This window comes from Talpa occidentalis, unplaced genomic scaffold, assembly GCF_014898055.3.
Source record: "Talpa occidentalis isolate TD23 unplaced genomic scaffold, MPIMG_talOcc4v2.1 talOcc4.14, whole genome shotgun sequence".
Lineage (NCBI taxonomy): Eukaryota > Metazoa > Chordata > Mammalia > Eulipotyphla > Talpidae > Talpa > Talpa occidentalis.
The window spans coordinates 88,432,681-88,447,850 of record NW_023601433.1 but is presented as its reverse complement, the minus strand read 5'-3'; the positions used below and the strand labels follow the sequence as shown (position 1 = coordinate 88,447,850).

General features: G+C 60.2%; 1 protein-coding gene across 1 annotated transcript in view; it reads left to right on the top strand.

The window, feature by feature from the left end:
- SCARB1 (scavenger receptor class B member 1) overlaps positions 1 to 14,717 on the top strand; it is a 59,055-nt gene extending 44,338 nt beyond the window's left edge. Inside the window, exons 8-12 of the mRNA XM_037511316.2 lie at positions 2,442 to 2,560; positions 4,253 to 4,326; positions 7,638 to 7,689; positions 8,438 to 8,584; positions 13,941 to 14,717. Coding sequence (XP_037367213.1) covers positions 2,442 to 2,560; positions 4,253 to 4,326; positions 7,638 to 7,689; positions 8,438 to 8,584; positions 13,941 to 14,060 — 512 coding nt within the window. The 3' untranslated portion in view covers positions 14,061 to 14,717. The remainder of the gene's footprint in view (positions 1 to 2,441; positions 2,561 to 4,252; positions 4,327 to 7,637; positions 7,690 to 8,437; positions 8,585 to 13,940) is intronic.
- The last annotated feature ends 453 nt before the right edge of the window (positions 14,718 to 15,170 follow it).

The following is a 15,170-nucleotide window of genomic DNA, read 5'->3' as shown; positions in this document are numbered from 1 at the left end:
GCTGTAGTCGGGCCTGTTTGAGTGCGAGAGTGAGTCGCCTTTGGGTCTATGTGGGTCCACCTGGGTCCGGTCCACCTCAGACCTGTTGTCCTTCAAGGGTCAGCTGTAGAGAGAAGTGCCCATGTGATGTGTGCAGTTTGAAATACCACAAAGCAAACATACCCATGTCCCCAGCACCCTGATCAAGAAACAGAACAGGAGAGGCCTGGCCCAGTCACCAGCCTGGCTTCCAGCAACATAGCAGGCTGGTCTTTACATGAACAGGGTCATAAAGTGTGTACTCGATGCCCCCTGTTTTTCTGATCTCTTCCTTCCACTCTCCTGTTGTAGGCTTCTTCGTTGCTGTATAGTATTTCATTGCAGGCCTGCACACTTCCCCTTCCTGGCTCCCTCGCCATTATCTAAGTTTTTGTTTTCTGACCAGTGCCCGTGTGCTGCTAGCAATGTGCTTACGTGTCTTTTGATGCGCTGGTGTCTGCATTTTTGTGGCATTTTATCTGAAGATAAGAAAATACCCTTGTATTCCCCCATCCTGCCTTGAAACTCTCTTGGACTCTCCTCTAAGGAGGCTCCTCTAGGAGCCTCAGACATGCCCAAGAGCCCTGTAATCATAATTCCTGGTGATCCTGGGCAATTAGATTAGGCTTGATGTGCCATAAGGCTATAAATTAATTATCACTTATTACCTAGGCAGTTCTCTCTCACTCTGGGGGAAAAAAAAAGAGAAACTCAAGCAAACACTTAAATAACCGCGTGGCTTCACTTCTGCATCAGAGGCAGGTGTGGACAAATGGACCCTGCCCTTCACCGTCCTCTGGCCTTGGAGGCAGGACTGGGCTTGTTCAGGGTTCACCATCTTCCAGGGTCTGGCTTGGTGACCACCTCCCCCACCCAGCACCCTAAAGTTCCACCACCCACAAAACAGGGGGCGCTGTGTTTGCTTGCTGACCTACGGTTGAGAGGGGAGGGCGGGGACCAGATTGGTCCCGGGGCTGAAGCTGGCCTCCCCGGTCCAAGGCTCCTTGTCGCCATTGGCGAGTCCTGGCCGCGGGAGGACGTCTCTGTTCGTGCCAAGAGGGCGCACGTGCCCTGGTAACCCGCACCAGCCGCTCTCTAGCAGAAAGGGCAGTTCTCAGGCCAAAACCTCGAGCGTGTGCAGTGTCGGTCGGACGCCGGACCCTCCTGGTTCCCGCTGTGGGGATTCTGGTGTTTACTTTCTCACCTGCCGGGTGTGCCCGGCCCGAGCCTGTTAGAGCTGAGGCGCTTCAGCTGTGCGGGGCGCTGGCCGTGGGGCTGCCTGGACGTGGCGGGACCGGGGAGGCAAGAGGGTGAGCGGGTGGCAGGAAGGGAGAACGAGAGGCGCGGTGAGAAGTGTGAGGAGACGGGGCCGTGCGTGAGAGGACTCGGGGAGAAGTGAAGTGGAGACGCGGCCAGAGCCCCAGGTTTTATTGCAGACAGAGGGGGGCTGGGCCGCGCAGAGCAGAGCAAAGCCAGACACCTGGGGTCTGGCTGACGTGAAATGAAGCCTCTCGAAGTTTGCGTGCTCTGGTCCTTAGTACAGTCTCTAGTTCCGGAACAGGCTCGCCCTGGCCCCCAGGCCCTGGCCCCGAGAACGGTCACTGCCCATCCGCTTTCCCTCCGTGGTGTGGCCTGTCCTGACTCTCCCCGCGGTCCTGAGAGCTCAGCCTTGCCTCGTTGCCCCTCAGGCCCGGACCTGGCCCTGAGCGCAGGACGCGCTGGCACTGGCCTTGGCCAGCCGCTTGGTGGAGAGGCTCGGCCTCAGGTTTCTGGGGCGGAATTTGGTCGCTCAGAGGGGCCCGGGTTGGTCCCCGTTCACGCCCGCCGGCGTCCGTCCCGCAGGCCGCTGCTGAGAGCGAAGGAGCGAAGCAGGTGTGTCCTCCTCCCGGGGCCTGGGGCTGGCTCGGGGACAGAGCTGGGCGCCTGGCAGCTGCCGCGTCGCCTGCAGAGGACAGCCGGGACTGCTTGGCTTGGCGAGCAAGATGGTCCTCCCCGACCCGAGCTCCAGCCTGGCCTCAACTTCCCATTCTGTCCTCAAGCCCCACAGGCCCCTCCATGCTCTGTCTGTCCCTCATCACTGCGCGTCCCCTCCCGCCCCCCACCTTGGCTCCTGCCAGCCCCTCTGCCTGAGTGCCCTGCCCCCTGCCTGGCGTCTTCTAACCCTCCGCCCTCCCTTCCTGCCATCTTCGCCCCCAGACCCGGCAGCTCCTGTCGCTGCTCCTGGGGCACCGAGCTTGCCCCTTGCCGTGTGCAGGGCCTGGTGCCCCCGGGCGCCCGGTGTCCACTGCGGACGAGTGCAGGGCTCTTGCTGTCAGCGCTGCTGTCTGCGTCTTGCCGCTGTCCTGGTGGCGCTGCTTGGGCGCTGCTTGGCCCGTCTGAGCCCCAGGCTCAAGGCCTGACGCCCCCTCTGCCCTGCCTTCCAGATGCGCCCTTGTTCCTCTCCCAACCTCATTTCTACAACGCTGACCCCGAGCTGGTCGAGGCGGTGAAGGGCCTGCACCCCGACGAGGAGGAGCACTCCCTGTTCCTGGACATCCACCCGGTGAGCCTCCGCGGCCTGAGGGGTGGTGGGCTCTGGCCGGGCCTTGGCTGCTGGCTCACCGGCACCTCCAAGCTGTTCAGGGTGCGGGGTCATGAGATGCCTGATGGCTTCTTGAACCTGAGTCACGGAGGCCTCTTCTTTACCCCGACTCCATAGTTCAGGGACCTTATTATCTCTTCATAAGGGAATTATCTCCATAAAAGGCTCATAAGACAGTAAATTAATTAGGAATTATCAGCTTGCAAATTAGCCAGGGGCTGCCCTCTGACTGCCGAGATAGGTCAGTCTGCGCCTGGAACATCTTGTCGATAAGCTGGGTTCTGGGGAATTTGTCCTGATAGAGGTCCCCATGGCAGGGGCTGGGGCGTTCCTGCTGCTCGGCCTCTCCGTCCACTGCTGCACGGGCCCTGTGGAGGTGGCCGCCCGCTGCCACTGGCCCAGAAGCTCTGTGACGTGTTTCCCCAGGGCTTTCTTGAAGCCCGTCTGCTGGCGCTTGTCCACACCCACTCCCTCTGTCCTCCTGGACAGCCTCGGCCCCGGTTCTGCCCTCTGGTCCAGCCTCCCGCCTTCTCTCTCTCATTTATCTCATTGCCTTTCTCTGCTGGTTTCTAGAGCGTTCCATGAATGGGAGGTGTTCTTACGCAACTCTTCCATGCGGTGGGGCGGGGGGTGGTGGTTTCCTCTGCCATGGCGAGATGCAGGTGCGTGGGACTGGTGTGGGGGCGCAGACGGTGCTGCCAGCTGTTTGTAGCAGCCTGTGCGGCGGGGTGGCTGGAGGGGATGAATCTCTTGGGGAAGGAAGTGGCCCTGAGTGGAGACCCCAGAATGTAGAGTCTGTTCCAGAACATGGAAGAGGGTGGCAGGTGCTGCTGGGCCCCCAAGAATACCCCCAAGTCTGATGCTTTGACCTGGCAGAATCAGACTCATGGCCGAGCTTTATCACAGCGGAAGGACACGGCGCATAGTGGCAAAGGGAAAGGCTGAGGCGACATCTGGGGGAAGCTGGAGTGAGCTCAGGCCTGCCCCAGGGTCCCCCGCAGCGAGCTGTGACAGCACTTTCCTTTACTGGGGTGTCTCCTGGGGCTGGTCGCATGGGCCAGGACCAGTCCCCCGACTTTGGTCCCAAGGTGTCACTTCTGTCTTCTGCTTAGGATTTTAAAAAACGGTCTTGTTAAAAAACCACCTCTGTTTCTGTACAAGGCAAGCTTCCCATCTCTACCCGAACTTTCTCCAGAGAAGCAGGCTGGGCCGAAAAATAAACACAAGGAAACAAACGCCAGTGGGGTCTGTCAGACTCTGCCGGCCAGTGAGGTGTGCAGGCGCCAGGCGCCTGAGGCCTGAAGACTGTGCAGGCCCCAGCCCCGGCCTTTGTCAAGAAGGAAGTCAGGGCACAAGGCTTTCTGCACCTCCTTGGTGTGGGCTGGAGGGTGGGGGATGGGACGAGGGCTGAAAATGTTAGTTGGCACTTTGGGGGCCCCTTATGAAGGGATGGAGGGGATGGTCCCCTCTCTCCATCTCTGGGGCCCCAGACGCCTGGCACCAGCTCTTCGGGCGTCTGTGTTCAGACCCATCGGGGAGCCCCCGGGCCTAGGCAGCGACCTGGGCCCCTGCCCTCCTGTGCACTGCCAGGGAGGGGTGTTGCACGTGTGCTCGGGCCCCCAGGCCAGCCCCCCGCTGTGTGTGTCACTGCAGGTCACAGGGATCCCCATGAACTGCTCCGTGAAGCTGCAGCTGAACCTGTACATGAAGGCAGTGAAGGGCATTGGGTGAGTGGGCCGGCCGCGGCGGGGCGGGGGGGGGGAGCCTGCTTTCTGCCCCATGGGCCCCCTGAAATCCCTGCTCCGGAATCCCCTTATTTTCTCCTAACGGTTGTCCTCCAAGTCAGCCAGACCGTGCCCACGCTCAGAGCAGCAGAAGTGAAACTGTGGCAGGAAAGGGCAGCTGCAGACCACAGTCTCCTCTGTGACTCTCCACTTTGCGGGAGGAATCTTTGAAACTTTTTTCTTTTGATTTTTCTAATAATAACTTTATTGGAATTTAGCTCATGTGCTAGAAAACCCATCTTTTGATTATTTTTTAATGTAGTTTTTCTTACACCATTGCTCGTTTTTGTCCAATAAACTGAATAAATCCCCATAAATCTCCCACCTCCTCATCACCCGTGAACCGGCGCCACAGTCCCTTGTGCTCTTCCCGCCCCTATTTTGACCCCCCTCCCTCCCCTTCCCGCCGTGTGCCTCAGATCTATAATTTGCCTGCTAGCTCTGTCCTTTTTTTTGATCCTTTGTTCGGTTTCCCTATATCCCTCCTATGAGTGAGACCATCCGATATTTTTCTTTTTCCTTGTGACTTACTTCACCGAGCACAATCCCTTCCAGCTCCATCCATGCTGCTGCAAATGGCATGAGTTTGTCTTTTTGATGGCTGAGTAGTATTCCATTGTGTGTAGCGACCACATCTTCCTGATCCGCTCATCTATTTTGGGGCATTTGGGTTGTTTCCTTATCTTGGCTGTTGTAAATAGTGCTGCAGTGAACAGAGGGGTGCAGGTGTCCTCTCAAATGAGTGTTTTTGTGCCCTTTGGGTAGATCCCTAGGAGTGGACTCACTGGGTCATAGGCAGCTCCATTTTTAGTCATTTGAGGGTCCCCTACACAGCTTTCCAGCGTGGCTGGACCTGTCTGCACTCCCACCAGCGGTGGAAGAGGCTCCTGTTTCTCCACAGCCTCGCCAGCATTTGCCGTTGCCAGTGCTTTCCTGCGGGCCGTTCTCACTGGAGTCAGCTGGCAGCTCACTGTGGTTTTGATGTGCGTTTCCCTGATGATAAGTGATGTCGAGCATTTTCTCAGGTGCCCGTGGGCCAGCCGCATGTCCTCCTTGGAGAAGTGTGTTTTTAGCTCTTCTGCCCGTTTTCTGACGGGGTTGTTTACTTTTTGTTGAGTCGTGTAAGCTCTTTGTAGATCTTTGATATCAGTCCCTTATCAGTTGTGTGATGTGCAAATATTTTCTCCCAATCTGTGGGGTGTCTCTTTGTTTTGTTGACTGTCTCTTCTGCTGAGCAGAAGCTTTTGAGTTTCATGTCATCCCAGCTGCTTATCTTTTCCTTCATTTTCTTTGCTTCGGGGGATGAGTCTTCAAAGATGTTTCCGAGGCGTCAGTCGTGGAGTGCCTTGCCGATGCTTTCTTCCATGTGTTTTATGGTTTCAGGTCTTACACTCAGGTCTCTCATCCATTTTTTTTTAAAGATTTATTTATTTATTATTTATACAAGCACAGGGTACAGTCAGAAGCGCGGGAGGGTGAGAGAATTCACCAGAGCCAGAGCGGGGAGCAGAGCAGGCAGAAGGACCGAAGGACACTGCTGAGGGGAGCAGCGGGCGGCAGGAGAGGTCTGCGCGCCATGTGGGACCCTCCTCCAGTGGCCGGGGAGCGGCCGGGATCGAACCGGCACTGCAGAGGCTGTGGGCAGCCTTGCAACCCAGCGCTCAACTGCTGCACCACCGGGGAGGCCCATCTCATCCATTTTGAGTTGGTTTTTGTGCATGGTGTGAGGCCGTGGTCTAGCTTCATTCTTTGGCATGTAGCGGTCTTGTTTTCCCAGCACCATTTATTGAAGAGACTTTTCTTGTAAAACCCATCCTTTTAAAAGTTACAGCTCAGTGATCTACATACTCAGGAAAGTGCACCCACCGCCAAAATAGATTTTGGAATATTTCCATCATCCCTCAGCAGTTCCCCCTGGCCCGGTCCCTCTCTGTGTGTCTGGCTTCTCTCACCTGGGGTCATGTTTTTGAGGCGCCTCTCTGGGAGGGCAGGTTCCAGGGCTCCACCCCTCTTTATGGCTGAACATACCCCAGTGTGTGGAGCGGCTGAGTCGAATTCATCGGTCGATGGCCATTGGGCGTTGTGTGCCTTGACCAAGTGTGGATGTGTGACTGCTCGGGGGCTGAGCTGGGGGCCCCTGCCCTGCAGTGAGTCCCCTCTGACACTTGTCCAGCTGTGTCTGCGCTGAGCAGGTCCAGAGCCGTGAGGGCACATGGGTCCTTTCTTGGGTCCAATTCTGCAGCTTTGCTCCCTGTGCCCAACAGTGGTGGTGCTTGTGGCTCTGTCTTACTCTTTGTAATTGCTGCTTTGTGTGGATGCATCACAGGTTAAACGCTCCCCATGCACATTTAGCTGTTTTGTTATCTTTTTTTTTTAATGCTTTTCGGAGCAATGGCTGATTTGTACACTTATGAGCTTACCTCGCGCAGTTACTTAGAGTGTAATTGCTGGGTCCTGAGGTTTATTGATGGAATTACATTTGATTGTATAGAACAGAAAACACAAAACAATTGTGATTCAAATGGGGATAAAAGTTGATTTTTAGGGCCTCCCTGGTACCCTAGGGGTTAAGTCTCAGGGCTGTCTCTGCTATGGCCTGAGGTCAATCCCCGGTCAGGGATTGAACATAGCCCAGCAGACCTCTCCTGTCTCCCGGCTATTCCCCTCAGCAGTGGATTTCAGTAGATCTGCCTGTTCTGTTCCCCACTCTGTCTCTGGTGAATCATCTCACCTCTCGAACGTCCATCCTCAAGGCCACCTCTGGTCCAAATGACTACTGTGGCTCCAGCCATTGCACCTGCGTTCCTGCCATCTGATGGAAGGAAGGGGGAAGGGAAACAGTCTTTCTCTCAGTGGTGTCAGCTCCCTTTTAAGCAGCCTTCCTAGTTGTCCCACAAAATACTTGCCCTAACATTTCATTCATCAGAACCTGGCTGCATAGAATTACCTAAAAGGAGATCGAGAATAGTCTTTTAGCTGGGTGCATTGCCATCCAGAATAAAATTGGGGTTCTGTTTCCAAAGGGAATGGATGGGTATTGGCTAGGTCACTAGCAGCCCCTGCCACATGGAAGTGAGTTTTTAATTTAAAAAGATCAGGGTGCTCCCTGACAGGAGATACCCATTCCCTGAGCCTGAACCGTGCAGCTGTTACAAAGTCACATCACTCTCGGCTGGTTGCTCACGCGTGTCCAGTGCGGCCTGGAGGGACCACCGCACAAACCTTCTCATGTGCTTTGTCTCGCTTATTTCCAGACAAACGGGGAAGATCACCCCAGTGGTCCTGCCGCTGCTGTGGTTTGGAGAGGTGAGGCGGCCCTGCCCCGTGCACTGGCACCCCAGGAGGAGCCAGTGTGGGCCTTTGGGGTAGGGGGCCGTGTGTGTGGCGGGTAAGGCAGGGCTGGGTCACCGGACTGGGAGATGCTGGACTACAGTCTGGAGCCTTCACCCCTCCAAGCACCTGTGTCAGTGACCCCACAGGCTGAGAGTACCTCCAGAGCGAGAGCGGGAACAATCAGCTTGTGTGCCTGACCACCTGGAGGCCACGGGAAGTGGTTTCGGGGTGGCCGCTTTCAGCAGCACCGTCTCTGCTTTTGGCCTTTCCGGCGCCGCCTGGCCTGGCTCTTTGAGATCAGTGTGAAGTTTGCCCTGAATGCCAGCGTCACCTCTGGTTCACACTGCTGTCCCGCATGGGATGACCAGCCTCCTTCTATCTGGGGGCCCTGACCTCCTGGAGGCCCTCAGCACCTGTTCTGCGGATGGGGATGGGGGGAAATCACCTGGCAGGTGTGTAGGGTCCTACCCGGAGCTGTGGGTCACTGTGCCCGCATCCCATTGATCAGAATATGATCACGTGACTCGGTTGCAGGGGAGCCTGGGAAATGTAGTCTCCTTGGAGGCCCCCAGGAAGTGGAGGCTCCATCACAGGCTCTGGCCAATGGGCTTCTGATGGGAAAGGGGTGAGGAGGGAAACGGAGGGACAAGGGTGGTTGGGATCTGGGCCCAGGGCCTAGAGCTGGTGGCCCCAGCCCAACTGCTTGTCTCTGCCTCCACAGAGCGGGGCCATGGAGGGCGGCACCCTTCGGACCTTCTACAACCAGCTGGTGCTGATGCCCCAAGTGCTGAACTACGTCCAGTACCTGCTGGTCGCTCTGGGCTGCATCCTGGTGCTCGTCCCCGGCGCCTGCATGATCCTGAAACAGGTAGGTGGCGGCCGGCGTGGGTCTGGGGCCGGGTGGCTCGCTGCTTGCCTGCTGGAGGAAGGGGTGGCATGGGTCAGAGCTCCCGGCTACTCCTTCCCGCTGTTCCTGCGGACACTTCGGCCTGGCCCACCCTGGGCAGAGGCCCCCATCTCTGCAGGGGTGGGGGCCACCCTGCTCCCTGGCTTCTCTTGCCTTTTGCATTGCCCCTTCTTTGCCCATTCTGGAAGGCCTGGGGGACTCCTGTGGAGGAGCTGAGGTGGGTTTCGGGTGGGAGACCTCATCCCTGAGCCACTTGCTCATTAAGCCAGCACCTGCTGGGTGCCGGGTGTGGGGCAGCGAGCCGTGAAGGGGGCAGACGTGGCCCCTGCTCCGGGGAGACAGTGACACCAGGTCAGTAGGCAGGGCCGCCTCACTGATGGCACAGGAGAGGCTAGCATGGGGCTGTCCAGCCAGGCGGAGCCACGTGGGGTTCAAGACTTAAATTTCCTAATAGCCCCACTGAGAAAAAAAGAAATAAAATTTAATCATATGTTTTATTTAACCCAAAGAAATCCAAAATATGACCATTTCAACACGTGACCACTGAAGGGAAGTTTTTGCCTTCTTGCCTTCATGTCAAGTCTTTGAATTGTGGTGTGTTTTTACTCTTACTGCAGTGACTCACCCATTTCAAAGGCTCTGCAGGCAAATGTGGCTCTAGACTGGACAGCTCGTGTGCAGGGTGCGGGGACAAGCATGGGAAGGCGTCCCTGGAGAGGTGGGGCTTCAGCTTAGCTGTGAGTGCTGAGGAGGCGTGGGGCGGGGGCCATCCAAGGAGGACGAGAATGGCCGTGCAAAGGCCCTGCAGCTGCCATAGGCAGACCTGCGCTGAGGCTGCCGTGGGCTGAAAGGGAGTGAGCAGGAGCGGGTGGGGGCCTGAGGAAGTAGGTGATGGCTGGGGGGACCCCGGGCAGGTCACTCTAGCCTGTGGAACCAGTTCTAGGGGGCGGCAGGAAGTTGTTGCAGGCATTTAGAAATAGCAGCAGGGACTTGTGGGGCCGGTGGGCGGCCTTGGCTGAGTGAGGCTGCTGGCAGGGCAGGTGGGAGCTGGCTGTTTGAGGAAGGAAGCCTAAATGGGCAGAGCCTGGAGGTCTGCGCTGGGGACCCCTAGGGAGGGGCCACGGCAGACACACCTTCTGGGCCGGGTGCCCTCCCTCTTCGGGACATTCATCGGCACTCACTGGGGGTCACTGTGAGGGCTTCCAGGGCCCGTGGGAGGGTGAGCAGCAACGAAGCGGAGGGGCAGGGTGTCTCAGAGGCCATTGTGAATCCCAGAGCCAGAAATCATCCTGGTGGCCCCCAGCTGGAGGGCGGCCGAGGCCCGTGGGTTGGGTGGGTCTGCCCAGCTCCCTGCCCCCAGGCCTCTGCCGCCCAGCTTTCTCACTTCAGCCTTCTCTTTGCCCTGCCTCCGGGGCTGCTTGCGTGCTTGCTGGATGATCACAGGCCTTTCCAGGCTCTTGGCCTGGCTTTCAGACCTTTAACTCGGCGGCCCTTCCCAGCGCCCATCCCGGGGGGGCCCAGGTGAGCTGGGGCCCACCGGCTCTGGCCTGGAGCCCCGATGTGGGTTGGGTGTAACCCCCAGGTGGGCGCCCAACCTCTGTCACTGGCCCAGGGAGGACCTGGCGAGCAGAGGCCACTTGCTGTAGTCTTTGCTAGTTGTGCTGGGAAGGGGGGAGCAGGGCAGAGCTCCTGGGCCGAGAGCAACTCAGGCTCCATCAGCAAAACACATGCTTGGGCCCGGGCGCTGAGGGGCTGGGCCAGGAGAGGACTCTGTCGCCCCTGTCTCTCCCCAGATCTCCCGTGGGTGGGGGTGCAGTGAGGAAGCCCCCCTCCACGGTCTTGCCCCCAGTCTAGGGTGGCAGCAGATGGCCTGGGTTTCCAGGCCCCTGTGGTGGAGTCTCCCTTCCCGCAGCTTGAGTTCATCGCAGGCCAAATAATTGAAGTTCCCCCTGTTATGTACTTTGGGGCTTAGCAGGGGTCAGGCCTTCCATGTTTTTATCTATTTGTCCTGATTGGGAGGAAAAAAATACCAAACCCCACGCTGGTGAACTCAACGCATTTTAAACTTCTCTTCAGAGGAATTTTTCTTCTCAAGTCCTTCTTTAGAAGATAATCAAAAGTCTTGGAACAGAAGAACCTCTTTCTGATCTGCTCACCCACTGCTTCTGGGCCGCCGGGTCCCCCGCGTTCCCCCCGTGGTGGGGTGGCTCACCAGCCCGCCCCACCCAGAGCAGCGTCTTTCCTGAAAGGCTGGTGTTTCTCTGGTGACGGGACCGGCTCCCCCCTCGAGGCCGGCACCCTGGCCAGGCCCCCAGATTCCGCTCCCCGCCCGTCTCTTCTTTGCTCCTTGAAAATCACAGAACCATGTAAAATCTTATGTTTTTGGCTGCGATGTCGACTATAAAATAGCTTGGTTATCTTTTAGGAGAAATGCTATTTATTTTGGAGTAGTAGTAAAAAGGGCTCAAAGGATAAGGAGGCCATTCAGGCCTATTCTGAATCCCTGATGACGCCAGCTCCCGGGGGCGCTGTGCTGCAGGAAGCCAAACTGTAGGTGGGTACCAGGTAACGCCCCCCCCGCCCCCCCCACCCCAGCCTCCTGACCGTCGGCATCTCCGAGCTCTGGTTCTGCCTCATTTCTTCAGCCTAAACTTCTCTCCAGTGTCCACGGACTGAGAAGATGCATTTGTTTATCTTGCTCTTGGGAAAACGGCTCTTGGTTCCAAGCCAGGGCAGGTCAGAGGCCCCAGGCGTGGGAGGAAGCAGAGGGCGCCCGGGCTGGTGGTGTGTCGGCAAGGCCGGGCCAGGCTGTTGGGCCCGGGGCTCCCACGGGGAAGTGTGCCGAAAGCCAGACCCCTGGGCGACGTGGACCTCCTGGGAGAGAATTGCGGGCGGGGCCCAGGCCCCCCGTGTTTTAGGGCGCCTCTGGGTGCGTTCCTACGTGGAGGGAGGCTCTCGTTTGAGAAACATTGGCCTCACGCTGGATGAAGGACCAAGAAAAGGGAGTTGCGGTGCCCTGAGCACCCACTGTCTCTCTGGACGGGGCCCGAGGTGGGGCTGCCAGTTGAGAAAAAACAGAAAACGCCGAAAAGTAACCGCGAAGGGACACCAGGGACGCTGCGTCTGTGCAGAGTGAACCACCGCTCGCGCGGGTGTGGCCGTGGGTGACGGCCCTGCTGCCCTGACAACCTCCTTGCTGTTTGCGTGAAATCCAGTTTTCGCCTGACACCCTGGTCTCGGCTGGTGCTCTGCCCCGGGAGCAGTGGGCTAGGCCTTGGGGTCCTCCTCCCGGCCACGCTAGCTTGGAGGCCTAGGAGAGCCTCGTCCTCAGGGGTGGGGCAGGCAGAGCCCCAGGCTCTGCAGTCTGGGGGTGCCGGGGGTCCCTTGCTCTCTGGCTCTGCCTGTTTTTTTGGTTTCTGAGAAGTGGGAGCTGCCAGGCCTGCAGGGGTTTAAATATCTTCTCGAGAGCCCAGAGCCGGCGTGAGGCAACAGGCCTGCTCTTTGGGCCACTTGGCAGCCTCCAGTTGGCCCCACGGCCGGCCGGCCGGGGCTGGAGGAAGTCAAACAGAAAATTCGAGCAGTGGTTGGGGCGTGTTTGTGCTGGCAGGTCCCACCCCTGCCAGGGGAGGGAGGGAGGCTCGAGGGCTCCTCCAGCTGATCTGGCACCGGGAGGGCCGGCCCAGCCCGCAGGGCGGGGTGAAGGGCTGTTCTCCCCAGAACGTGGTCCCAGGGCTTGGAGACAGGGTGCCCCCTTTCCTTCCTCTCCCCCGATTCCTCTGGGCCCTGGTTGTGCCTGTTCTGTCCCATCAGTACCCCTGCCCCTCCCAGCACGGCTCCTTCTGCAGACACCCCCTTGGGGTTCCCGGTGGGGTCCACAGGCACAGAGAAGGGGTTGTTGGGTTTAGCACAGACCGGGCTGCTGGTTTGCAGTCTGAGCCCCACGACACGCCAGGATGTCCTGCCACCACGCCCCAGTGAGCCACAACCCGGGTTCTTTCTTTGCCCAGCAGAGGCCTCTTTTCTAGTTCTTGGGAACGTTTGTGACTCACAGATGAGGCCTCCCCCCCCAGTCCTCTGTGCCGGAGGGTGCCTGCCCTGCTGGGGTTCCGCGCCTGCATTCCTCCTGGAAACTTGGAACCTCGGGGCGCTGCCCTGCCCCTGGGGTTGGGCTGGAGGGGCTCTCTTGCTTGGCGGAAAGTAGGAGGTGGGGCTCCCGCTGCCCCAGAGGCTATTTATGTGTGACTGAGAACAGGCTGGGCTCCAGGGCGGAGGGCTCCGGAGGGGGCACCATCCTGCCGCAGCGCTTCCTGGCGGCGCCGTGTGCAGTGACCGGCCAGACAGCCCTTTAGGGACGTGCTTCCGGCCCTTTCCATCTTCCCATTAAACTTTCTCCCACTCCAAGTCCTTTCTCAGGGAAGCGGCGGGAGGAAGCAGGAGGAGGAGGAGCCCGCCGTCGTGCGGCTCTTTGAGTGCCAGCCGCACAGTCCTCGGGGAGGCCCGGAGGGCGGTCCCGCGCGGGCCGTGTCCTGTTCCGCTTTTGCCTGAGTCTCAGGTCGTGGCTCTGTGGGCCGCATGGCTGAGGCTCTGGCCACCCCGGGCTTCTGTGGGCGGGGGGGGCCGCTCAGGACCCCTGCCCGGACCCCTGGAGGCTGCCCGGCCCTGACTGGCTCAGGGTCTGTCCCGGGGAGCGGGGCCGTGAGTCCTGCCTCCCCCTGTCCTGCCCAGGGTGAGGGCTTTGCTTTCCCTTTGGCTGGTGCACCGAGCCCAGGGGTCGTCACTGGGACACAGGCGTGGGGGTTCTGGGGTTTTCCAAGCCCCAGCTGTGGGGCCAGACCCAGCAGTGTCAGCCTTTGTCCTGTTGAACTTTCCCCTTCGTGCCCTTTGGCCCCGGCCCCCGTCCCTCGCTCCGGGCAGGGCCGCCATGGCCAGGGCGCCCTCCACGGCTGTGTCTGTGTCTCCACGGACCGTGGGGGTGTGGGGCGGGGGCTCCTTCCTGTTGGTGCGGCCGTGCAGGTGGGGGCTGCCTGGTGGCCGTCACTGCGCCCCCTCTTGGGGGACACTCCTTCCTTGCTGCCGAGCCGCCCAGCGGCCCCACCTCCCTTCTCTGTCGCGGTCCCTGGGGCTCTCAGCATCCCCACCTCTGAAATGGGCGCAGGTCAGGGAGGTGGGGGTGAGGGCTCTGGGGGCTGCTCCCTGGCGTCTGCAGGTCACTCCACTCCAGCTCGATGGGGGGTTGTGCGGAGGGGGTGGGGACTCTGCAGGGATGGGCAGGACTGGGCCGTGGGACTGGGTGACCCAGCTGCCCCTTTCTCCACAGGGTCCCGATGATGCCACCAGCCAGCCCTGCCTGACCGCGCAACCAGACTGGCCCCCCAGCCCCTGCACCCCACTTCTTCAGGACTCTCTTGGTGGACAGCCTGCCAGTCTCACAGTCTGAGCCCCCCGTCGCCATACCCTCCTCAGTGTGGGGTTTGATTTGTGCTCAGACCCGCTCAGGGATGGGGCCACTGCCGAGATTTCCCCGGGAGAAACTCATCAACAAGGACTATTCTGGAATCTTCTCTCCCAGGGGCCCGCGGGCCTGCCAGGGCAGGGGGCGCTCACCCTGCCTGGGGAGAGCCCAGACGACCCTGTTAGCCGCTGAGCCACAGCTCTGGAGGACTCTCGCAGCCTCCCGCCTGCGCTCCCTGTCAGGAAACAGCGGTGCGGGCTGGGGCTCACCCCCCCAGGTCCTGCCCGGCCTGCGCGGACCCCCCAGCTGGTGGGCCGGCCCAGCCGCACCCCGGAGCCCTGAGCAGTCCACACCGACCGCCCCTGAGGGCAGAACACGCTGCTCCCCCCTACCTCCGACCCCCTGAAGTCCAGGCTGCGCTGGGCCTCGGGTGCTGCCCCGTCTGTGCAGAAGCTGCTGTCTGGGCGCCGGGGGCGCCGGGGCCAGCGCGCTGGCGGGTGGCCGGTGTCGGGGCGCCGTCCGTGCCCACCGCCCAGGCCCTCCGCTCTCTGGAGGACGCCTGTCTCTTTTCTACTGGATGCGAAATTAATTTTATTGCCTTTTGAAAATAACTTACCATTAAATTAATAAATCTTTTTAAAAACCAAATGCCAGAGACGTGCGGCCTGTTTGCTGGGGTGTGGCCCGGGGAGGCTCCCCGGCCCACCTTGGTCCGAGCCCGGGGGTGCGCCCCCCGCCTGTCTGCGCGGCCTGCGGCGGCTCCTGGGGAGACTCGGGCCCGGGCGGGCTCGTCCGGGCCCCGCCGGGACTGGCCACCGCGGCCGGCCCGTGCAGGGTCTGCGGGGCGGAGAGGCCCGGCCTCTCCCGGCTGCGGCTTCCGCCGCCGCTCGCCCAGCTGCGCCCCGGACCCGCGCCCCGTGGGGTCCTCCGCGCCCCGGACCCGCGCCCCGTGGGGTCCCCTGCGCCCCGGGTCCCCTGCGCCCCGGGTCCTCCGCGCCGGCTTCCCGGGAGCGGCGGCGGCGCAGCCTCCTCGGAGCCGACGGCCCCAAGCGCCAGACGATGCGGGGGGCGGGGCTCCCAGCGGGGTCCGGCTCG